Here is a 25723-nt window from a genome sequence, read left to right on the forward strand (position 1 = left end):
TAAACATACCTAGAATCGCTCTGAAATCAGCTCCAAAAACCGCTAGCGTTTTGTGGATCTGCTAGCGGTTTTGGTGTGCACTGGGCCATACAATGTGCAGACTTCACAATTCCTCTTCTGGTTCTTTTTATATAATACTTAGTAGTGAACAACTTATCTGTAACAGACATGCTTGGAGGGTGTTCATATCTTTCAGAATCTTTTGCAACATGCTGAAAGTTTAGTGACAGAGAGTAGCCTTCAAAACAAGTTCACTAATGGTGGCTTTTTTATTTTATTTGCACGTGCTCATTTTATCTCCTGGCCCAGAAAGACCAATATTTTAGATAACTTTCTGATCTTAAAATACACATTCTGATTTATGCACTTACTTCAGTATGTAGAATGAAAACATTTATTTGTAATAAGGAAATAGCTTGATTTATACTTATCAGATGAATTACATGTGTGTTTTTTAACATAAATACTGAATACACAGGCATCAAAAAAATACATTCCTAATGTAGCAACAATACCAAAAAAAGCTTATGACAACATCATGGATATGACAATTAAGAAAAATAAAGACTTTTAGGAACTACCCAATTAATTCATTTTTCTAGCGCTGTTGGATAATTTGAATGTCAAGTACGATAAAAGCTGTACTTCTGAGCTTAACTAAATCTCTATGATCATTATTCGTTATAGTGTATAGTGTAGTGTAGTAAGCAGCCATAGAGACCAGCTCCCATTTTCATATCTGTCAGAACTATATTTGGAAATATTGAATTTCAAATTGGCATTTAATGTTTCAGAACATTAATTAACTTACATGCCTATGAAACAGCAAAACATTGTTAATAGACAGTACTTGAATACTAATACTTATCTTATAGAGACTCTGTAACAAAAGTTTCAGCCTCATTTCTTCTATCCTATAAGTTCCTATACCTGTTCTAATGTGGTCTGTCTTACTGCAGCCTTTCCTAGTTGCACAGCCGCTGTAATATCTCTGTTATCTAATCTAATCTTCTTTCCTTTGTCAGGTTTGTCGGCTCAGGCAAGAATAGCACGCTCTTCTGTGATAGGATAGAAGTTATACACACCCTCTCCAGGCCCCCTGCAGGCTCAGTATGAGTCACAGACTGAGCTTATCTGAGTCTATCACAAGCTGGTTAGCAGCCATGTCTTTTGTTTGTAAACACTGCCTAAAACTGGCAATTACAAGCCAGGATCTCAGCAGGGAGTGGCAGAAACAGCACAGATCGGCCCAGGAGAACATAATGAATAGAATGGTATGTTTTTTATTGTAAGAATTTTAGAGTACAGATTATCTTTAAGTGCCTACATTAACCTCCCTGGCGGTTTATTTATTTTGCCAGGGAGGCTGCAATGTGGTTTTTTTTAAATTAAAAAAAAAATATTTCATGCAGCCAACTGAAAGTTGGCTGCATGAAAGCCCACTAGAGGGCGCTCCGGAAGCGTACTTTCGATCGCCTCCGGCAATCGAAAGTAACAAGATAGGCCGCAATGAGCGGCCTATCTTGTTTCGCTTTCCTCGTCGCCATGGCGACGAGCGGAGTGACGTCATGGACGTCAGTCGACGTCCTGACGTCAGAGCCGCCCGATCCAGCCCCTAGCGCCGGCCGGAACTGTTTGTTCCGGCTGCGCTGGGCTCGGGCGGCTGGGGGGACCCTCTTTCGCCGCTGCACGCGGCGGATCACCGCGGAGCGGCGGCGATCGGGCAGCACACGCGGCTGGCAAAGTGCCAGCTGCGTGTGCTGCTTTTTTCAGAACGAAAATCGGCCCAGCAGGGCCTGAGCGGCGACCTCCGGCGGCATACCCCGAGCTCAGCTCGGGATTACCGCCAAGGAGGTTAAATTCTGGCTGTGGAGTGGCCACTAATGGGTTAAGTGTGCATGGTAAATACTTAAAGTTGAACCAATAATAGGTACTGTATATTCCTGCGTATAAGACTACTTTTTAACCCTTGAAAATCTTTTGAAAAGTTGGGGGTCGTCTTATACGCCGGGTGTCATTGATGCCGGGTGATACACCCTATCCTGTTACCGCCTCTCAGATCTCCCTGCTGAGGAAGCGCAATCTATTCTTCCATACCGCTCTGATAAACAGGTAGACAAGGAGAGCTGACCAGTCTACTTAAGGAGAGTTGACCAATGCAACAAGTCAATTGACTATATACTGTTATATACTGGGTGACACATACAGTACAGCACCAGTATCTGTTCATACACAGCACCAGTATATGATTTTTTTATTTTTATTTTAATTTGGTGTGCGTTGTAAGAGGGGTAGTCTTATACTGCGAGTATATCCCAAACTCTATATTTTAACTGGAAAAGTTGGGGGGTCGTCTTATACGCCCAGTCGTCTTATACGCCGGAATATACGGTAGGTCTTCCTCCTGATTACATGGCAGCTTCGTAAGAGCTTCTACAAAAGCCTCTTGCCCCAGAATGAAAATAAGCATTTGGCAGTGTTACAAATAGAAATATTGTGCTTTTAGTTGTGCTCACTTGTATTGATATATGTATCCCTAAAAAAAGTAATAATAATAGTGGAAGGGACATTGTTACAGTTCACATAGTATTACATTTTGACAGTGAGGCACTGGAAAGTTGACAGTTCATGATTATCCTCGCTATACTAACCCCACTAACATGCAAGGACCCTTGGCCTGGAGATGTATGGAAGATTTTACTTTTACATCGAACAGATAAGGGGCCGAAGGCTCCAGTGATGATGATGATGAAGGAAAAGATGTCAGCCAAATGAAAGCAAGGACCTCCTGATCAAATAACTAGCAGCATTGATGACCGTAATCAGCTAATTATGATTTTCCCCACTACGCCAAAACGTAATTACAATTTGTAAATTCAATTAATTTTGTGTAATCATTTATAATTTTGCGTAATTTTCATGTAATTTCGTGCCGACTTTAGCAGTGAATAGCAAAGCCCCCATACAGGATATTGGCACCAAAATTGCTACATATGTCAAGGAGAATTTTAAAAAATCCAAAGGAAAAATGTTTTTTAAACTCAGAAAAATTACAGTTTAAAAAACATTTTTCTTTGCATTTTTAAAATCCATTTTCTCAAAAACTACAAAATCTTTTTGTAAAATTCTTTTTATGACTTGTACCCAGTCCTTAACATATGTAGCCATTTTGGTGGCAATAGCATGTATGGGGGCTTTGCTATTAACCGCTAAAGTTGGCACAAAATAAAAAATAAAGCAAAAATATAAATGAATACAATTACAGACAAAATTAATCACAATTTTTCCCCAAAAACTTTGCATGAAAATTTTGCATCATGATTCGAAATTATGTCTATGTGAAACTTGTGCTCATCACTAACTCTTCTCTTTCCTGTCAAACTTTATTGGCATAGTATGACATTATTTTTACTTACAGTATTATCAGTTGAAAATCAGCAATATTCTTCAGTAATGAAATGCTTTTGCATACAATTCACATCGGAGGAACTACAACAGGGGATGCAGCAATAATTCAGTCCTGAAACTATGGTTAGGCCCAAACTGTGACTACTGACTGGCCTGGGCCTCCATGCTGTGGGATGCAAAAGCTTATTTTGCCCTTTTGCTTTGATCAGTGACAAATGAAAACTTCTCTATGCACAGAAGAACCTGATCCACATGTTCAGTTACATCATCAAGACCAGCCTGATTATGTAATCATGTGTCCAAGGTGATGTCACTGCAGTACAGGGACAAATAAGAGCCACTCTCTGCAGACCCTCTAGCAGCAAAGGGTTAAGCAGTGGAGGGGGGAATAAAACGATCTGAAAAAAGGGAAGAAAAAAAGGTAGAAGTCTTATTTAATTAATGCTAAATGATATATTAAAAAAAAAGTCTTAATATATTTTCCTTAGATTAAAAACTGTCCAGGCATTCAGCATCTCAGAATTACCTTAGATATGCTGGCAATATACATGAAATGGTTTTCCATACTCAACACACATACTACTTAAGTTACAGTGGTTATATGATAATAATTTATCTTTTTTATATTGTTATTAAAGGAGTAGCATATTTCTGAAAGCCTGTTACTGTTACAGGACACAATTCTATATAATATCTTCAATGGATGACAATATAAAAATAAACTAAAACACAAATGTATCATTATCAAGGAAAGGACAACAACATTGGCTATTTGTTTGGATTCCTTGACTGGCATGAGCTATGGTGAGTTGGTGACCATGGTGACAAGTGTACGTATATGACTGGTAGCTCATTTAGCTCTGCCCAAATGTCTTTCAGTAGTTCTATACCCATACGGCATCTTCATATTCTTTGTGTCTTTCATTGGAAGGTCTCCATAGTTGGTTCCTTTCCGGGTATTCACATGAGGACAAGTTCTCTGGTTTCAGGTAGCCGAAGAGAAATAAGGCCTCCGCCAACAAGGGCAGTAGACGCTAGGAGGATTGGAATAACCTTTGTTATGCCAACAAAAGAAGCAAAGATGGAGTTTCCAAATATAGCGGCCAATTTGCAGAAACCATTCAGAATCCCAAATGCCGTTGCCCTGTTAAAGAGAATTTAAAAAATTTAAGTGTATTGACCTACTTAGCACCTACAGCAATTATTCAGTTCCTAAACAGTTTAGATATATGGCCTTTAAACTAATTTAGCCATAATTGTATGTTCACACTCAGGATAACAAACAGAAAACCTACATATTCAATAGATTCAGTACATGTAAAAGCAAAAATACACATAGTGGTTACCTAAAAAAAAGATACCGAACTGTATAGCTGTATGAGTCCCAAATGATCATGGCTAATAAACTGCCACCAACTGGATTCCCCAATAGTCATATACTATTTGCATAAATTATACTATTCTAAAAGTCTATTAAAATCCCCTTTCTCACCAATTATATCACAATGCTCATTGTGCATACCATGATTGTCTCACACCTTGACTACTGCTACTCTCTTCTAAGTGGCTTGACCGCTACCTGGCTCAACTCCAGTCTATTATGAACTGTGTGAGACAACCCCCCCCCCCCCCCTCTCACTCCTCTAATGCTAGCCTGTTCTGTGAGCCCCTCCATTGGCTGCCTATCACACAGAGGATTCAATTCAAGACCCTAACCCTCACCTACAAAGCACTATACAGTCTTACCCCTACCTATTATATTGTCTCCAGATACAGTACCACCCTACACGTAAAATCCCCCTCTAATAACAACATACTCCTCTCCTATTCTCTAGTCACTTCTCATTCTTGCATAAAAGATTTATCTTGAATCTCCCTACTCCTCTGGAACTTCCTTCCACAATGTGTTTGCCACTCACCCACACTGTCTATCTTTAAAAGGAACCTAAAAACTCACCTCTTCAGGCAAACATAAAATCTTATCTAGCCATCAACCACCTCCTTATACACAGCTCCCCCTACCTGTCATTCTACCACTTAGACTGTAAGCCAACTCGGGCAGGATTTTTTCCCCTGATGTATTATTACTGCTGTTACATATTTTAGTCTTCATCTATGATGCATTGCTGACCTTTCTAATTGTTTATCTGTAACCCGTTGCCTTGAAACTGTCTATATTGTGTATTTTCTATTGTAAAGTGCCACAGACAGTGATGCACTTTATAAATACAAAATAGTAATAATAGAACAATAATAATAACAAAAGCAACCACAAAGTACTACATCTAGTAAATGCCCATAAATCATAAAGCAGGACCATGATATAAAGCAATGTGGGGTAGGCGGGATTAGCAGGGAATGCACACTTGCATGCGTGTTCCCTGCCGAGACACAGAGCAGGGATCCATAATCAGCCTGCCAGCCGCAATCAGAACTGGCAGGCTGAAATAAAACAGAAAAAAACCCACAATAAACGTGTACAGTGCTGTGGTCTAGTGCAGCGCTGTACAGAGGAAAACCCTGTAACTTAACTGTCCCCTGGAGTGGCTCACAATCTAATCCCATACATAGGCTGATGCCTATGTATGCATCAAGTAGTGTATGGATCGCAGTCATGGCCAATTTAGGGGGGAGAGAGGGAAATAAAAAAATAGGATTTTTTATTAAAAGAAAATATACTTTGAAATTAATAATAATAAAAAAATTGCAGCAGCAATCAAATACCACCCAAAAAAAATGCTCTACTAGTGGCAAGAAAGGGAGTTGAAATTAATTTGAGTGCTAAGTTGTATGACCGAGCAATAAATCGTTTAAGTGGCGAAGTGCTAAATTGTAAAAAATCTCCTGGTTACTATGGTGTTTATAAACCACTGGTCCTCAAGAGGTTAAAGGCTTCAAAAAGACCTCACAGACCCCAGGGTGACCCCAAAGACTCCGCCAGGGATAAGTGGCTGAAAACAACACTCAAGGAGAAGAGGGGTCTTGATCCAAGAAATGGATGGCAAAGACCAGAGAGAGGTTCACTGAGGAGGTGAGTATAAACTTTTCTCCCCACAGGAACAGTATATTTTACATTTTGCCCATTGATGGGGTTTAACTAAGATGATTTAATGCAAAATATATACAGCAAAGATTTATTGTGCTCAATCCTAAAATCCTATGCAGAGAGGTTACAGTATTTTTATTTTCCTTACACCTGATTGGTTGTTGAAATGACCGCAGTGAAGTTGTCTTCCATGCAAAACATGAGCACTCTCTGATTTACAGATAATGAGAAAGAAACAGGATGTACAGAACAAAGAAAAGAGATATGTGATCTGCTTTAACATGTCTTGTTGAAGTGTGAGTGATTAAAAAGACAAGTTAGGATACCTTTTATTTGTAGGGTAAAGCTCTACAGTGATCACATCCAGGGCATTCCAGGCAGCTATGCTGGTGCCACAGAACAGACACTGCCAGCCAATCATCGCAGACTCGCTATTACCAAAAAACAGGAAGAAGCAGCAAATGGCCGAAATGAGCATTGATCCAGCTGCAGGAAAGATGTAACATTAGCTAACATATACAAATCATATTTTCAAAACAATGAGGAATTAGAATGAATCTGAATTACTGTTTTCTACACTCGATTAAATTTGAGTTCTAGGCCCATATGCAATTCACTTTTTCTCTTGAGTTTTTTCCTAGAAGATATTTTTTCATCTTTTATTTAAAATACATTTTCAGCATTCTTCAATTGAAAAAGTACCAAAAGTAGGTGAAAAAGTACTGTGAAAATTATTTTGAGTATTTTCTCGCTTGCTGGTGGTTTAAAAGGCATTTTACTTAAAAGTTTGAAAATCTCACCTAGGAGAAAACTCAAGTGAACAAGTGAATTGTATATCGCCCTTATGGTGCCCATACATGGTACAATAAAAATGTCTGATTTTCCTGTTTATTCGATGTAAACGATCGAATTGAATGACAGTTGAAAATAACTTTTTTTTTCGATCAAGAAATTCGAACGATTATCCCGTTTTTTTGAGAAAAATCTGATCGGACATGCTGGAAAAATTTTGATGATTGTGTGTTGTAATTGTATCATGCATGTTAAATTGTATGAAAAGATTTTTTAGATCCTAATTGTAAGAAATGTTTCAAAGACTGTAAACTTTATTTGCATTGTCTCCATAACAATATTGAAGATTAAATATTGAAGTATGTGTATGATTATTATCTTTTTTTATAATTATCTTTTTTTACTTAAGTAAAGTAAGTTTGTCTTTATCAAGGAAAGTCCACAGGTACAATGCAAATGCAATTTTGGCCTTCTTCCTGTTAGTTAATAGAGCCATTTGTAATCGCTCTGTGGTAAAAATTCCCTCAGCACGAAAATAAAACCAACAACACTGTGAGGTAAAACACACCTATATAATTGCGCTGAGGTAATAATAAATTCACAATAAATAAATTGAACCACTCAGAGGAAAATACAGCTCAATAGACAATTTGAGCTACAACTGCCATCTGTGTTAACTATCTGAGGTAAAATACAGCTCGAGCTGAAAAAAAAGAGATTCCGGTTGAAAAAAATGTCACTTCCGATCGAATAAACCATTGGATCGAATCCTTTATTTTTTATCTCAATCTTTTTTCTCAATTTGATTTTTCGGCATATTCGATCATTTTCCCTGGATTTTCAGCCTAATCGAACGATTGTTTATGGTACCTCGAAAACAACTATGCGATTTTTTAGATCTAATGGGATAATCGAACGAATTTATCTAATCGAAAAAAAATTAAAAAACTGTACCATGTATGGGCACCATTAGTCTGGTATTCTTGGTCACATAGTTTGTCAGACATTTTCCAGTATAGTCTTCATTAAACAGCGTATCTCTTCTCTGCAACACCCCAAGGATAATAATAGTTGATCTAGCAGTCACCTATATACCCAAGTCATATAAATACCAGAGCAAGCGGGTTCCTATTTTTCCTTAGCACTATGAGATATTACTTTAATTGTACTTACTTGTTCACCAGTTCAAAAGTACCACTCCAGCCTTTCCTCTGCTAGAGATGGCCCAGCCTTGGAGAACTCATGGAGAAGCACATGATCAGTTTGATCAGCTGATAGATTTGTAAGCTTCTGATTTGCTGAGATGACTTCCTGGTTTAAAATAAAAAAGACTGGGTCTCGACCTGGATTTTAGGCCGATTGGCCAATTTTATTGTGCAGAAACCACAGTGCAAAAGCACAACGTTTCGACCTAGTGGTCTTTATCAAGTGCTTACAGGTACTTGTGCAACAGTCACATATATAGACAATTAAAACACACCCATCAAAGGGCGGGCACATAACTTAAAGAGACAGGCCACATTAAATTAGAATCACAGGAAACATTTTAAATTGTATGCCTCGTTCATGCCATTTGGCGCCAAAGTACCAAGGTCATCAATCCACCTACTCTCCCTGCGTAACAAGGAGATTTGGGGATCCACCCCCTCCTGTGAGAACACCTTTTCCAGCACACACCATCTCAAGTCTCCCACTACATGTCCACATTCAGAAAAATGACGGCCCACAGGAGATTCAATTTTAATTTAAAATGTTTCCTGTGATTCTAATTTAATGTGGCCTGTCTCTTTAAGTTATGTGCCCACCCTTTGATGGGTGTGTTTTAATTGTCTATATATGTGACTGTTGCACAAGTACCTGTAAGCACTTGATAAAGACCACTAGGTCGAAACGTTGTGCTTTTGCACTGTGGTTTCTGCACAATGAAATTGGCCAATCGGCCTAAAATCCAGGTCGAGACCCAGTCTTTTTTATTCTGTTACACCCTTGGTGAATACGGGTGTGGACTGGTTGACTCCCTGGTGCTGAACAATAATTGTGGTTGCAGCATCAAGGTTTTATCTATACCTTGACTTCCTGGTTTAACACATGATCATGACCAGCAAATCAGAGGCTTACAAATCTATCAGCTGATCAAACGAATCATGTGTATCTCCATGAGTTCTCCAAGGCTGGGCCATCTCTATCCTCTGCATGGGGATCCCCACATATGCTCAGACACTCTAGACATGCTTAATTCATAGATGACCATTTATTCCTCATGTCTCTTAACCTGCCTAGCACTGCTAATCAGAGGTCCTTCCCCTGTTGCAACAAAGCATATGTTATGTGTCTTTGAGGTGTCATTCATCCCACCATGTTGGAAAGATTTTTTTTCCTCCTCAAACCTCAAGATCAAGCTTGGTAAAGCAGTCTCAGGGCGGTTTCACAATTGGGAATTGCTCAGCCTGGTGCTACCTTGCCTGGCTGAATCTACTTTGCTTGTAAGTCCTTACATCTGATGGAGCCTTTGGGCTTCCCACTTTGCAGAAGCCTCATAAGAATTAGTCCTGGGAGCAGAAACAGAAAGCATGGGGGAAGAATTAACTGAAGACTGTGTTGAGAGATTATTGTTTACCCAAATGGTTACGGATTGTTAATCCTCACTATAAGATTTAAAGATGCCTTTATTAATATACCACATTAGCATACGTATGTATTGTGTATTGTAAGTATCGTAGTCTAGGGTCAATTTAGGGGGAAGCCAATTAACTTATTTGTAAGTTTTAGGATGTGGGAAGAAACCAGAGTGCCTGGAGGAACCCCATGTGGAGGAACCTAGTGCGCCACTGTGCTGCCTTTAATCAAAATATTGAAATTGAAAACTGAATGTGCATACTCACCAATCATTCTAATCCTTCCAATTTTGTCCATCAGAAGGGCAGAAATTATATTTCCCGGTAACACAGATAAACTTCCAAGAAAGCTGACCAGATAAATGAGAAAATCATTATCTTCCTCAAAGTCAATGTCACATTCCTCTTTATGGTTAGTAAAGGTGTTGTTTATTAAGTTGCAGTCGATGAATCTGTGGTCAAAGAGATCTGCAGAATGCAAACATGCAATGGGGTTAGACAGCGCATTATGTATATAAAACCCTTCCAGCACATTTACCACACAATTATAAATGAACATTCACTGACACTTGTTTAATCATACATTTGTTTTTAATAAAAAATATAATTAATTTTTGCAAACCTACACTTCAAAAACTTTTATGTTTGCATTAATATTTTACATGCATATTTTTAGCACATGCATGCCAGTCCTATTTATGTAAGTTACACATAATTATGTTCAATGATTTAATCTAGATAAACTCAAATCTCATTACAGAAGGCATACATGAGGCACACACCTGATAAATGTAACAGAAGCAGCTTCAGACAACTGCAGCAAAGCAGCTAAATGGAGCGCGACAGAAATGGGCACCCGCTATGTGCACTGCAGCGACTAATAGTGGGCACGAAGTTTTCTCTGTAGCGGGCAACCATTTTTGTCGCAGGGGGTCTGGACTTAAGGTTAAGTACCGGAGGGTGTTATTAGTTGTTATTTGTTGTCCGAGGGGGATTACTAGTTGCTTGCCGGGGGGAAGGTAATTAGGTGTCTGGGAGGGGAGATTATTAGTTGTCCACCAGGGGTTCTCTGTGAGAGTAGGGAGAGGTCAGGTCATAGTGAAATATCGGCAAATATCACTGATATGTCCATATACCAATTAAGTAGTAGAATATCAGTAGCATATTTTTTTCTGGTTAATGCCGTGCCCAAATTAGCGCTCAGTGTGTTCAAATGTACGCAACTGCAGCTGCCAATCATTTTTTCCAAGAACATTGATGGAGGACTATCACAGAAGCTGCCTTAGGAAGATTTTGGGCCCCCCTGTAAGTGAAACTGTGTGTGGGCACATGGGGTATATATGCGAATTACAAAGCAACAAAGTACAGTAAAAGATAAAAATATGCAGTATGGTGACTGCGTTGAAAATTGAAAAAACAAAATGCAGTGAACGTGGCACACCATGGCATAGAATGAGTGTAGTCACAGCAGGTTGAAGGCAGGATAAAATAATGGCCATAATATAAAAATACATGACCCAGTGTGACATGCTGCAGCAGCATCATTGCTCCTCATGCCACAGTGCCAAGGGTCATTCCTAAAGCATTTCATTACACCAAACAGGAAGCATATCCCAAAAAACCATAATATGCAGCATCTTCCCTAACACCATAATATAAATAATTTCTCCATTTCCCCAAATGCCATAATAGGCAGCATCGCACCCAATACCATAATAGAAATAATTACTCCATTTCCCCAAATACCATAATTACCCTCAGATAACATAAGAGGAAACATCTCCTCCCAAACCAAAGGATAGGTAAGATTTTCCTCCCCAGTGCTGGGCACTTCCTGTAGAACTATACAAAACAACGCTGACCGTCAAACACTGCTGGCCTCCAGCCTGACTGCAGCTGTACGAAAAACTGTATGAAGCTTAAATAAAATAAAAATAATCTTTTAATGAATACATAACTGAATTAATTTGCTTTTGTTTAGTCACAAAAGAATAAATCAACATTATGTTTCTCTGTATTATAGAGTAGAATAATCTGCCACTGAAAATGTTATTTTCTTACCTGTATTATGGAAGTAAGAATATTTTATAGTGCAGTTCTTGAAGATAGTGCCAGTTGAGGTAACGTCTTCAAAGTAGCACTCATCAAAGACACAGTCCTCGAATGTGACATATTTAAATTTCATCTTGTAGAACCTAGCCAAAGAGTTTGTTTGAAATATTCTGTTAGTAGTGGTGTTGAGTGCACACAGTTCTTCCAGTATGAAAAAAAAGGCAGGCTTATTTTTTTATTTAACATAACAAACATAATGTATTTCTGCCTCAGTACCACTAGATGTCAGTACAGCAAAAGAAATCAAGAGAAAGTGATATTCCATCTCTGTTGGAAAAAAGAAAGTGCTAAGATGTGTCTCAGTGGACCACAAGATATTTTTTGATATCTTTCCATTTCAATTTGTGGCTTGCTGTACTTACTTAAAGCGCCTGAGCACTTAAAAAATATTTCAAGCATAAAATCAGTACTTAGCACTCTGTGTAAAGTAGACTGCAAAAGCCCCCTTTCTGCATGAGTACTAAAAGGTGAGAGACATATGGAGGCTGCCATATTTATTTCCTTTTAAACAATCAATACCAGATGCCTGGCGGTCCTTTATGGTCAGTAGTGTCTAAATCACACACCTGAAAAAAGCATGCAGCACATGTCAGATTTTTGACAGAAACATCTGATCTGCATGCTTGTTCCGGGTCTATAGCTAAATGTATTAGGACAGAATGTCATTGGGATAGCCAGGCAATGTGCATTGTGTAAAAGGCAATAAATACATCAGCCTCCATATATTTCTCACCTTGGGTTCCCTTTAGGCTACAGAGAGCAGCATGTGTTGAAGTTTTACACTTGTATTAATGAGAGAATACACACCCGTTACTTGCTTTACTGTCAAGAAGGCAGGGCTATGCATGCGGCTGTCACATACAACCAATGTTAAGTAACTCATTTAAAATAATATTTTATTAATAATGATATTTTATTTATAAAGTACTAACAGAGTATGCAGTCCTATATAATAAATATTGCATGCAGATGACAAACCAGCATACACAAGAAGTACATACTATAACAGAGGAGGATCAGAGAGCCTTGTTCAGGACATGGGGGGACATACTGCGGACATATTATTTCGTGGCCAGGCAGTTGGGCAAAGGCCGAGCTGAATAGGGGCTTACCCTGCTGCTGCTAAAATTCCCAGCGGCGTTAAATACTATTTGCTTTATGTAGATACTATATACATAATTTGAGGTTCCGCTGTTGCCAGCACCGTAATTACCAGTACACGCAGCCGAGGTCTATAGCATTGCAGCTACAGCCAGGCGCTAATGCCAGGCGCTATGACATGCACAGCATGTGCTGAGTTGAGCTGCTTTAGAACATACTATACAATACAGTGGCGTAGCTACAGATCAGTGGGCCCTGATGCAGGACTTAGACATGGGCCCCCCACCCCAGTGCCTTGCAACGTTTTTTGGTGAACCCACCAACCCCGTTTTGTTGCAGAGTGCACACAGCGTAGCTTTCTCACCCGTCAAGCAGGCATGCTTTCCTTAGTTTCCTTCCGTCTTCATCTTTGCAGTGTCTCTGTGACCCAGTGGCATGTAAGCAACTTCTTGGTGGGTCACAGGAACAGAGACGCCACAGGCGTTAAGGGCTCTTTCACATTAGGGCAGATTTTGTGCGTTAACGCAAACGGCAGCCGTTTGCTTTAACCAAGGTACTATGAAAGTCCATAGACTTTCATTTTACCTTTCACACTCGAAGCTGCGTTTCGATGCGTTGCGGTTCCGACGCACCCGGGCGCAGTTTTACATCCAACGCACCCGCGAGTCGCGTTTTCCGTCGGGTTTAATCACCAGCTACCTCCGCTGATTGCGTCGCATCGCAGATACCCGACGACACGCTGCAGGCAGACAACGCGTGCAGGAGAACGGCTCCGGCACGCGTTGTCTAATGTGAAAGAGCCCGTTAGACTGAGGGACGCTGAAGGAAGGAGGCGGCGTCTGCTGGAAAGGTGAGAATTCTATGCTGTGTGCACTCTGTAGAAGTGGGTGGACCCTGGTACTGCTAAATTGGAGGGTGGGGGATATGGACAGCACCTGATACCACTAATTTGAAAAGAGGAGGGATGCCCTGATAAGATTTGTCCAATATCCTGTTATGACCCATACACAGGATTAATCCAAACCCGGTACTGTTGTATGTTTGAGCAGAGTGGATGGAGGTGGCTGGGCTGAGTGGGAGCGCTCCACAGCAGGTCTGATTTTAATTGAGTTTTAATGTATATACAAGTATATACAATACTGCTATATGCACACGTGCAAGCTTATGGTGGTTGAGGTGAACTTTACTGGTGTGTGGAGTTGTTCCGTTCACCTGTATTTTAGTTGGAAGCAGTATGCAGGATGGCTGTAAGATATCCCCTCTCAGGCAGCAGCGGCTGTATCTAGTGCTGTCCGTGCTCTCTTCTCCTCATAGGTCACAGGCATCTGCCCTCTGCTCTGCCCCTTCCGTCACTGACTGAAGGGTGGGGGCCGAGCAGAGCGCAGATGCCTGTGATTTCAGGAGAAAAGACTATGGACAGCACACTCGATACAGCCGCTCTGCTGCCTGAGGGGTTACCAGTCTGCTTCCAGCTCCCAGCTCAGGAAGTTATGTGTGTACGGGCAGCGCTGGCTATATTGGAACTTGTGAGCGAACAAAATTTTGGGATGCATTAAAAGGGAAATAAAAACTCGAGATGCTAGCATAATATTGCCCCTGTTTAACTCTCTAGTAAAGCCACATCTGGAATATGGAATTCAGTTCTGGGCACCACATTACAAAAAAGATATTGCAGTTTTAGAGCAGGTACAGAGGCGAGCTACAAAATTGATACGTGGGATGGAAGGTCTCGCTTACCTAGAAAGGTTAGATAAACTGGGTTTATTTAGTCTAGAGAAAAGACGCCTTAGAGCAGATCTAATTAACATGTATAAATACATCAGAGGGCAATATAATAGCTTGGCGGATGAGCTTTTTGTCCCTAGGCCTTCTCAAAGGACTAGAGGACATGATCTGCGCATGGAGGAAAAACGTTTTAGCCATTTATTTAGGAAAGGGTTCTTTACAGTAAGAGTGATTAAGATGTGGAATGCATTGCCACAGGAAGTCGTTATGGCAAACTCTATACCTGCATTTAAAGGGGGCTTAGATGCTTTCCTTGCGTTGAAAGACATCCATGGCTACGATTACTAGGTTATGCCTAATGATGTTGATCCAGGGATTTTATCTGATTGCCATCTGGAGTCGGGAAGGAATTTTTCCCTTTTGGGGCTAATTGGACCATGCCTTGTAAGGGTTTTTTCGCCTTCCTCTGGATCAACAGGGATATGTGAGGGAGCAGGCTGGTGTTGTACTTTGTACTGGTTGAACTCAATGGACGTATGTCTTTTTTCAACCAAAATAACTATGTAACTATGTAACTATGTAACTATGTGAGGGAGAAGGATGTATAGTAATTGTATTGTCCGGCAAGCACGGGCCCCCTTGTGAGGACGGGTGAGGACGGGCCCAGTCACCACCGCGACCTCTGCGACCGTGGGCCCTACGCCAGTGATACAATAGGTTGATCCCTTATGTACAAATGCAAAGATCCTGAGGGTATTGCTTCATTTATCAACAAAAGTGTAATATATCATAAGGCTTAGTTTGAATTGATCTACACTGCTAAGTGATATCTAATGTGCCCTGAAAACTCACTTTTTATTCTGTCTACCTTTAGGCCATGCCCTCTTTGACCTCTGGCCAAGTTGTACTCCTTCTAGATAAAATAAAACACACTGCCTCTAGATATGAATATTATATACTACCCACCTCTTGCTCCCCTCCCCGCCCCCCTCCCGTCATTCCTTTAGATTGTAAGCTCACAAGGGCAGTGCTCTCTCGCCCGTTTGTGCCTTGGAATTTGTTACACATATATTCATATTAATTTTGTCACTGTAATTACCAATTCTGTATTTTGTGCTGATTCTGCACCAATTCTATACAGTATTTCGTATATTGGTGTATACCATTGTCTGTATTATTGTGTACCACATGTTTGTTTCTTACTTTGTTCAGCACCACGGAATATGTTGGCTCTTTATAAATCTATAATAATATAATGATAATAATTAAATCACAAAATGCTAAGCACTTGCAATTTTGTGTGTTTTTTAGGAAACTCAATAACGCACTATATGCTCAATAAATGCTGCGTATAGTGCAATAACCATTTTATATAAATTGCAATGCTGCATTGAGGATACATACATTGGGTTACATTGACAGGCCACTTTGTTGATCACTGGCGATCAGCAAAGTGCTGAAAACCCCTGAAAAAGCACTGCAGTGTAAACTAGCCGTAAAGCAGACCTATAGCTATCCATGATAACACTGTGCCAGTCATTCTCCAGACTAAACACTAGTAACCCAACCTCTGTAAAACTCCTTCTTCTCATATGCTTTGGAATGCATCATTGGTTACATGATTTGAGACTTGGCTGGAGCAAAGGAAGTAGGGTAATCTCCACAAAAGAGATGGAGACAAACCTTATGACTCTTCCCCACTCCACCCAACATGTCTTTTATTGCTGGCTGTGTCACTCATTGGACATCCTGACTTTAGCCACAATCATGTAAACCAGTATCTGACACCCGCCTTAGATGAAATACACTGCTTATAAAAAGTATTTGCCTCCTTTGAAGTTCTTGTTTTCTTGCCATAGAACGTTGAATCACAGTGAACTAAATATATTTTTTCTTTTACGCTGATCAGCAATAAACAGATACTTTTATGTCAAAGTAAAAAAGATCTATGCAAATGTTCTTAGCAAGGAAATGAGCAGCGCTACTTAAAAACAGACTAGTGCCTACCTGCAAAAGAGTGCAAGCCCCACTTGTGGGGTCGAATACACACCGAGCATACACATGACCTGTCTACCACTGAAGGATGTTGGTTTCCTGTAACAGCTTGCATGCAACCTATTAAGTACTCGTCCCTCCCACTGCGAAGAAGTCAATCATCCATGGGAGGGGCCTAACACTAACTAAATCCTAATCTATGTATATGCATAGCCTGGGTGCGCTACCAAGTAAAATTGAAAAATCGAAAATTGCGCAAAAGGTGGATCAGCGCAACACCAGGCCGCCTCCGAATGGCCTCCAATCAGAGATGCGCTGAGCCCCCCCAGGAACTACAAACGCACCTTGAACCCAAACAGAAGCTCTGCATATACACCAAAAGCATGGCTGTTAAGTGGGAGAAGCTGATAAAAAACGAATTAAATTAGTACATAGCAAGGAAGTGAGCAGCGCTACTTAAAAACAGACTAGTGCCTACCTGCAAAAGAGTGCAAGCCCCACTTATGTAAATGTTCTGCCAGGGCGTTTCACCTGTTGCATCATGATCAGTAAATCCCTGCCTGCAAATGGTAGTAATTTCTTGAATGAGGGGTTGGGAATTGGCTTATCTTCCATCTCCCTCATTGATTGGTCACATCCCATGTCCAATGCCATATAAGCCTAAAAAGGCAGGTGGTAGCTGGATTGAGAAAATCTCTGCTTATCACAGAATTTTTTTTCCATCGTTTTCAAACTGCTGTCAACAGCTGCAATGTGGGGCAAGGAAGTTAGTGGCAAAATATTGCTGCTTTACAAATAAGCTAAATGTCACCTTATGTACATGAGCACATTTTTAAAGCAGGATTTGAGTTTTTTTATCTGCAGATGCTTAGTTTGACACAAAAGGTAACATGATCCACACTGTTGCGGTATATTTAGATCTGTGGCTGAGGTTATGTTTGCAGATGTACCCTTGAGTGTGCAAACTCTAGTGCTGTCATTCTTGTATTTTTTTCATCATTTTTCTTAAATGCAGTCCAAGTGTCCTGACTAGGGTTAGTCAATGAGCTGCAAGTTCATGCAGGGTTATGCAAATTGTAAATGCAAATTTTGCATTCAGAAAGTGGATCAATCGAATGAAGCCAAGGTGGAATGTGATTGGTCCATTTTTTAAGCTGCATAAATTTGCATATAGCTGCATCAACTTGGAAATATTTGCATCTTATTAACCATCCATAGTACTCACATTCACTAACTGCATTGTTGTTTCTGGACAGTGACTTTCTAAACAGTAAAGAAGCAGCATGGGGAATGGATGGCCCAGAGTTTGTACCTTTAAACAAGTAAGTCATTGTAACTTTTAGAATGTTACTGTGGCTAGCTCCCTTTGATGAAATGCATTAGTACATTTGTGAATATTTTACCCACTTCCAATAAAACTTCTGTAAAAACTACCATATGTCAACTTTAGTTTCAATTGCAACACTTGAGACTTTATACTTACTTGTCATTGTAGTATTTGCCATCTATGTGGATTTGGTTTTCAAGTGTGAAATTGAATACAAAATTTCGGACATGTTCATCTTCAAACTTTTTCACTCTGCTTGCGTAGTCCTCTTCTTGTAAGTAGCGGATATTGTCTGGAAACCAAACTGTAAGCCCGTAGTAGCTGCAGGAGACACATAACATATATAGATGTGATGCTTCACCGGAGATAGGAAAATGCAACAGGGATGTTGGGAAGGAATCAGGCACTTACCTTAATGACATTGTAAACCAAACTATAGCCAGAAATACTGTGTTTTTTCTGTACTGCCCATCAAAGCAATGCAGCACACTGTCCCATACCTAAAGTAAAGGGTACCAATCAGTACTGGTATGCACCATGGACTAACAGATAGTACATTCATTTCATTGTCACATTGTATTAGATTTTGTTTATATGTCATCTTTCATTTTCACCAGGATTTACAGAAATCACTGATATACATTTAGCTCTGATATAATAAGTTTTAAATCTCGAGATAAAAAGCATACCACCTCTAGTGCACATTCTGCAAACTCCAGCTGGCCAATGGGGCATTTTGGATACCTTGTAGTTCATAAAGTCTTCACTTCTGAGCTTGTTGGTATCCATGCTGGAGCTGACATACTCATTGGCCATCATGGTCAAGTGACATCTGTTGGTTCTACCCGAACTAGGCTTACCTACTGTGGTCTCATAAACCTTTACAATGCCTCTGCCCAATATCCTCTGCTGCTGGCTTACTACTCGTCTTTCACAAGTGTAATGCTGAGAATACACCATGAGATTTCTTGGCAGATAGATGGTTCTATAGATATAGATAATTTCCGACATGTCCATCTAATTTTCTATCGTTTTTCTGATTGATTTCTCATCGAAATGAATGGAAATTAATCGGAAAATCGATCAGACAGTAAATCTGCTGAAATCTCATTGTGTATTCCCAGCATCAGAACAGTATTAGGTAGCAGAGGCAATGTTATTGCTTTCAGGCAACCCTTTGCATGATAATTGCATGTACTCCCTCATAGTGATGCGTTTTGGCTTCCCTCTTCTTTCTTCTGATATAACTCTTACGAACCATTTTCCTTCTCTGGTCAAGACGTATACCTCACTGTTTTCAAAGAAGTATCTAATATTCTTGAAGTGTAGATAAGCTGTTGATTTGTGACCTGCAGAGTTAGCCCTCCTACTTTGTGCCATACACCTACGAGTGGAGGAATATTGTGATAACCATGTTTGACACTTCAAGATATTCATATAGTGTAAGTTTTATTCGAAGTATACATTAAGTACGGGTTTGCTTTAGGCATTTAAATCCATAAAAATAAAAGAATCTGCACCAAAATGAAACTCAGCACTAAAAAGTAACAATGGACCACCAAGATAAGTGTTCAGATGAAAATGGAATCGTAAACTTTTTGGGATACATTATGTCCAAGCAAAAATACATTTAAAAAATTCTGTGCATAGGAACATGGAGAAATATTTCTGAAGATAAAACTAAATCATTCTAAGACAAAAAGTTGATTTTATTAAGTAACTTACTTGTTTCAATGTAGTCATGAATCTCACAAACCAGCGCTGAAACCATGTCCCAGTAGAACTTTGAATTTCAATAAATTCATCTAATTGTTTTGGTGTCTTAATTTGAGAGACCTAGTAAAGAAAAAATAGAAAGCTGTGACCATACAGTTCACCCTAAAACTTTGATTATATAAAACTAGATTGATTATCAGTTGGGCTTCTGATAAATCTCAAGGGCAAATGTAACTTTTACCAAAGCCTTACTATTGTCTTTAAATCTTCCCCCACCAACATCAATGTCCATTGCATTTTGGGCTGGTAACACTTCTAGAAATATATGAAAAAGTTTAACCTGTTAGCATCTTCAAACAAAATGTTTAGATTGAAGATGCGCGCTCATTTTAACCTCAGACGGAAAAATTCATTGTCGGCTGCAGGGCTAAACTTTTTAAACCTGGCAGGCTAGGCAGGTCATGCAGAGCGGCACAGGGAGCGTTTTTATAGTTACCTGTTCCAGATGCTGGACTGGCTTCATCCATCTGCACTCCAAGCACTCCAAGTGTTTCAAGTCCTACCCCATAGAACCACATTAATGCATTCCATGCACTGAAGAAGATCAATGTAACAATCTTACCTTCCAGCGGCGAGTCCCGCGGCATCTCCAGTGGTACTCGCTCATGTAGTGGGACTTCCGCTCTGCAGTGGCAGCCCCAGCACCCCGGCGGCAGTGGATCAACGTGCGCGTGCGCAGTACGTCCAGACAGACACACGCGGGGCAGAGCAGCTTTTGTAGGCTGAGGAGGTGTCAGCTGTGATGTCATAAGCTGACACCTTTTTGCAGGAGGTGCTGTCAATTCTGGGGGTGGGCTTATGCTGTGTCTCTTGAGTACTTAAGGCCAGAGCATTCACGTGCTCAGCGGCCTTGATACTAATCAGTTCGCTGGTTCTTGGCCCCTAGCTTGTGTGAGAAATGAGAGCTACATTTAAAATATTGCGCATCAGCACAATATATATGTACTCTAGTCAGTCAGTATTGTATTATGGTAATATTGTATATTGTCTGTGTTCCCACTTTTGCCTGCCTACTTATTATGATTTTTGCCTAGCCCTTCTGTGCTATTGCCATCTGATCTCTGTGTATGACTCGGCCTGTCCCTGACTTTGATTCTGTTTGCTCCTTCCAATATGACTGACATCTGACTTACGGTATGTGTATGACTCTGCCTGTTATTTGACTATGATTTTGCCTGACCCTTCTGTACTACAGCCAGCCCATCTGCTCACGTGTATGACCTCGGCTTGTCTCTGACTACACTTTCTCTCCAGTCTGCTGACTTGCACTTGTTACGCTAACTCTCTTTACGTATCAGCGTGATAATCAACCAATCCAAAACAGTCTGTATGCATGTTGGATTAATGTGGCTCTGTACAATTAACAAGCTGACACATCATTGCATTCCAGTGGTTCTGGAGGTGTGTTAATCTTACAGGGACAACAAAGGATGATTTGCATATTCAGCAGTGATGCATCGTGAGAGACCTCATATGCTCACGCCAACCTGAATAATCGCAAATACCTTCTGTTTTAAGAAGGCAAACTTTTGTTTTCCATAGCATTTTAATAAGAGGGTTTTTTTGTCCTCTGTAGCCCCTTACGCACTCCTAGGACTTCTGGTTCACCATGAGCTTGCTGGGTACTCTGTCAATTACTTAAGGTCCAGGATGATGATTATTGAATTGTTGTATTACTATAGTTACTATTTGATTACACCTTGTAATATGCAACCCAGCCACATGTTTTTTCAATTGCAAGTTTCATTTCAGCTACAATGAATGGAAGGAAATCCTGCTGTTTTTGTTCCCTTGCCATAAAACTTGTGAATGGATTTGTTCATTAACAATATGAATTCTAAAGTTTGTAGTTCCCCTTTTAAATCTATACAAAACACTAGCAGACACAGCCATCTTTATACGGAGTTCTGTAACAATGACTGCTTAGACTCTTGAATAGGGGTTAGTTATAAGCAGCAGTGAGGATTGATTTACAGCCAGCCATGCTGTTCTTTCCTCATGCTAATCCTGCTGATTGTTCTTTAATTAGCAAATGACAGTAATTTACTGTCACACTTGAAAATCATTACACATTCATATAAGCAGCAACTGTAAATAAACTGAAACTCCAGAAATGGGGTGATGTCACTTTCAATTTTTCAACTTAATCCTATCAAATATGCTATAAACTTGCTTCAGTGCTGCACAAATTTTATTGCAATTTAAGGTTTCAAAAAATGACCTTTCCGTTTCGACTTGCAGCTATGAAATTCCACTTGCATCTATTTTTTTAACCTAGAATCTGTACCCTGTGTTCAGGTGTAGTCTCACCTTGCATAAACTGTCAACTGCACAAAGCAGGAGGTCATGTTGGTCATTTTCCACACTTGCACTAATTGAATAACTAGAAGCAACAAGGACAGTCTTGAGTTGACAGACTGTGTTAGGATCATGACAGAGAACCTATGATAGGGCTTGGTAAGTGTGCCCAGATTCAAAGCAATACCAGTTGCCTGGTATCCAGCTCATCCTCAGCATCTAATACTTAAAGCCATAGACCCTGAACAAGCATGCAGCAGATGAGATGTTTCTGGCATTATTGTCACATCTGACAAGATTAGCCGCATGAATGTTTCTGGTGCTATTCAAACACTACTGCAGCTATATGGATCAACAGGGCTGCTAGGCAACTGGTATTGTCTGAAAGGAAATAAATATGGCAGCCTCCATATACATCTCACTTCAGTTGTCTTTGAAAGAGACTCTGAAGTCTCATAAAATTCACGTTTTTATTTTAAAAATCACTTTAACACCATTGCCCTACCTAAAACGCCGCATCCCAGCAGCTGAACACTAAATAAATCCCCCCAAACTCCCCAGGGCACACTGCGGGGAGCGCTTCCATGAGAGGCAGAGCTTTCAGCTGCAGCTTTGCCTCTACACGCATCTATCAGCGCGTATCTCCGCCTCCGCCCGCCCCTCTCAGTCTTCCTTCACTAAGAGGGGCGGGGGAGAGGCAGAGATATGCATTGATAGACGCGCACGGAGGAAGAGCTGCAGCTGACAGCTCTGCCTCCCGGGGCAGCAAAATCCATGACCAAGAAAGTCGTGCATTTTATGGGGGGGAGTTAGGGGGGATTTACTTAGAGTTCAGCCACGGAGATGCGGCGTTTTAGGTAGGGGAATGATGTTAAAGTGATTTTTAAAATAAAAACGTGAATTTTATGAGACTTCAGAGTCTCTAAGTTTAATATTATTTTGTGCACTTTACTTATAGTACTTTTTAATTACAAAGCGTGTTAAAGTATAGTGTTAGAAAATGATAAGGTTTCAATGTAATTGCTGCTGCACCAATGGTAAAGGAGATGTGCTCAAATCACTTCTTGGGAGTCACAAGACGATTGCAATCCACTCCATACGATCAGCACCATCTCAAAGGTTTCTTTATTGTACCTTCATTAAAACATATAAAATACAAAAACATGTGTGGCTCTGTATCAATTGATGACGCACAGGCGTTTCGGGCCTATACAGGTCCTTTCTCAAATCACGACCAGCCCAGTCTGGGCTGGTCGTGATTTGAGAAAGGACCTGTATAGGCCCGAAACGCCTGTGCGTCATCAATTGATACAGAGCCACACATGTTTTTGTATTTTATATGATGTTTTAATGAAGCTACAATAAAGAAACCTTTGATATGGTGCCGATCGTATGGAGTGGATAGAAAATGATAAGGTGGCATATTTCATGAGAAAAGTTTAGTTTAGGGTCATACATGCAGACACTCTCCTGGCTGGGGATTAGACACCAGGGCACCATTGTCAACATGCTAATGACCTGGCCACTATGCTGAATAATGCTCGAAATTTAACATACACCAGCCCAAACAAATTACACTTCATAACAGAAAATGCTTACTGTGAAAACTTTCTCTGGTTCTCCTTTTGCTCTCATGTTAGTGTCATGAATCTTCTTCAGTATCATCCAAGCTTCATCGTGTTTACCTGTCTGTAAAAAGACCAACATTACAATCATACAAAACAGGATCTACATCATCATGAAAATAATATTTCTGTAATTTTTATCAAAAACAGAAAAAGTCAGATACTTACCTTGGAAGATGGAGAGTCTAACCACTTCCTTCTGGAGACCACCAATCCAGCTCTGGCACCCTCTGGAAGTTTGCAGCCGTAAACAAGCATGGCCACACTGCACAGGATGCCTTGCACCTGCACAGTAGCACGGAGTCGCTAGGAGATCGGTGCAGTGATACTGCGCGGGCACAAGGCATCCTGCGCCTGCACGGTGCAACCGCGCTCATTCACAGATGGGAGTTCAGCCCTCTGCAACAAGCACTTGAGATTTGGGGCACCCCAGCACTGAATAGGTGGAAATGAGAGGGACAGGGGAAGCCTCTAGATCAGGGGTGTCAAACTCAAATACAAAGTGGGAAGAAATTGTACACTGGGACCAAGTCAAGGGCCAAACTCAAAGTCCACTGGCCACCATCCTCCATTATAAAGTTCCCAGCTAGCTAATGCCCCCCCTCCAACTCCTGTACAGTTCCCTGGTGTCTAGAGGTCCCCACCCTCCCCTATACAGTTCCTTAGTGTTTAGTGCATTCCCCCTACCCCCCCCCCCCTATGGCTTCCCTGCTGTTCTAGGGCTTTACCTAAAATATAGCTTCCATGGTGGTCTACAGTGGGCCAGACATAATGCAAAGTGAGGGAAACACTTAAGGGCCACGTTGAATGATTCTGAGGGCCAGATTTGGCCCATGGGTCGGAGTTTGACATGTATGCTCTAGATTATCCAGGGCTTCCCTCTACTGAGCTAAGTACACATTTGGGGTACTTTTTTCCCTTCAGGTTTAATTTATCAGTAGTAGTGTTTAAAAAATGTGTACATCCAAAAGAAGAAAATAAGAACAAAGGAGGTAGAGAAATATCAAGAGATTTCAAGAAGAAGAAAAGTGTATTCTGAAGAAAATGTCAGAAGATTAAAATTATTTTTTGGTTTTTAGGGACATTGTTTTATGCCCCTAGAATACAAGCTATTTCTTTACCTTGCTTTGCCCATTCACGTTACAGAGTCATACTTCTCCAACTAGTAGTCCCTTACAAAATCCTATTGGTTCTGGTTCCCCATAACCTAACTAGGTGCTCTGTACAACTCATATTTCCTGAAGTTCCAATACTGTAACCTTTCTACCAATACTCTAGCCTTTCAGAATCTCTTTTTGTGGTCTGTTTTGATCCAGGGGGACCCCATTCTCATCCTTCTATTACCATAAAACCTTTTAAGATTTTATTTCTGCATGTTATTTTTGTTTATCTTTTTATGCATTATTTGTTTATTATGTTAGAAACTGTGAAAATAATGACAATGAATAACTTTTCAGAATTTCTGTGTGTCTTTAGCTGCTTCTTTTCTATGACTGCTGCCTACAGTGAACAAGGCCCACCACTCACTTCTGGCTAGGTAGGGGGCCATGGCAGCTTATATTAATGACCTTTAATAGATTGCAGCCACATGCCGACCCATTCACTGCAGGAGGATAAATAGACGGCAGTAGTAGGCACATAACTACAGTATATCTTATATCTTCACCAGATATATTATGAGGACAAAGGGAGAAGCTGTAGAAGACACGTTTTGTATGGGCATTAGCTTAAAGGACTACTATTTCAGAACATTTTTACATTTAAAATACCTGTATGCAAGAAGTACATTTCTCTCAGATTAAAATGCACCATAAGTTACTTTTATGGACTAGTCCATCTACTCATGGGGGATTCTCAAGGTTTTCTTTACTTTCAAAAGTATTTCCTAGTAAATGGCAATTTT

General features: G+C 40.3%; 1 protein-coding gene across 2 annotated transcripts in view; it reads right to left on the bottom strand.

Moving 5' to 3' along the window:
- Window positions 1–380: 380 nt before the first annotated feature.
- The window catches only part of SV2B (synaptic vesicle glycoprotein 2B), a 171158-nt gene continuing 145815 nt past the window's right edge, over window positions 381–25723 (bottom strand). For both annotated transcript variants that reach the window (XM_068275157.1, XM_068275156.1), the window contains exons 6-13: window positions 23795–23884; window positions 19847–19957; window positions 18533–18621; window positions 18278–18442; window positions 11923–12056; window positions 10129–10329; window positions 6781–6940; window positions 381–4552 (exon numbers count right to left, since the gene is read on the bottom strand). In XM_068275157.1, the coding sequence (XP_068131258.1) occupies window positions 4369–4552; window positions 6781–6940; window positions 10129–10329; window positions 11923–12056; window positions 18278–18442; window positions 18533–18621; window positions 19847–19957; window positions 23795–23884 (1134 nt within the window). In that variant the 3' untranslated portion in view covers window positions 381–4368. The remainder of the gene's footprint in view (window positions 4553–6780; window positions 6941–10128; window positions 10330–11922; window positions 12057–18277; window positions 18443–18532; window positions 18622–19846; window positions 19958–23794; window positions 23885–25723) is intronic.

Source organism: Hyperolius riggenbachi, chromosome 3, assembly GCF_040937935.1.
Source record: "Hyperolius riggenbachi isolate aHypRig1 chromosome 3, aHypRig1.pri, whole genome shotgun sequence".
Lineage (NCBI taxonomy): Eukaryota > Metazoa > Chordata > Amphibia > Anura > Hyperoliidae > Hyperolius > Hyperolius riggenbachi.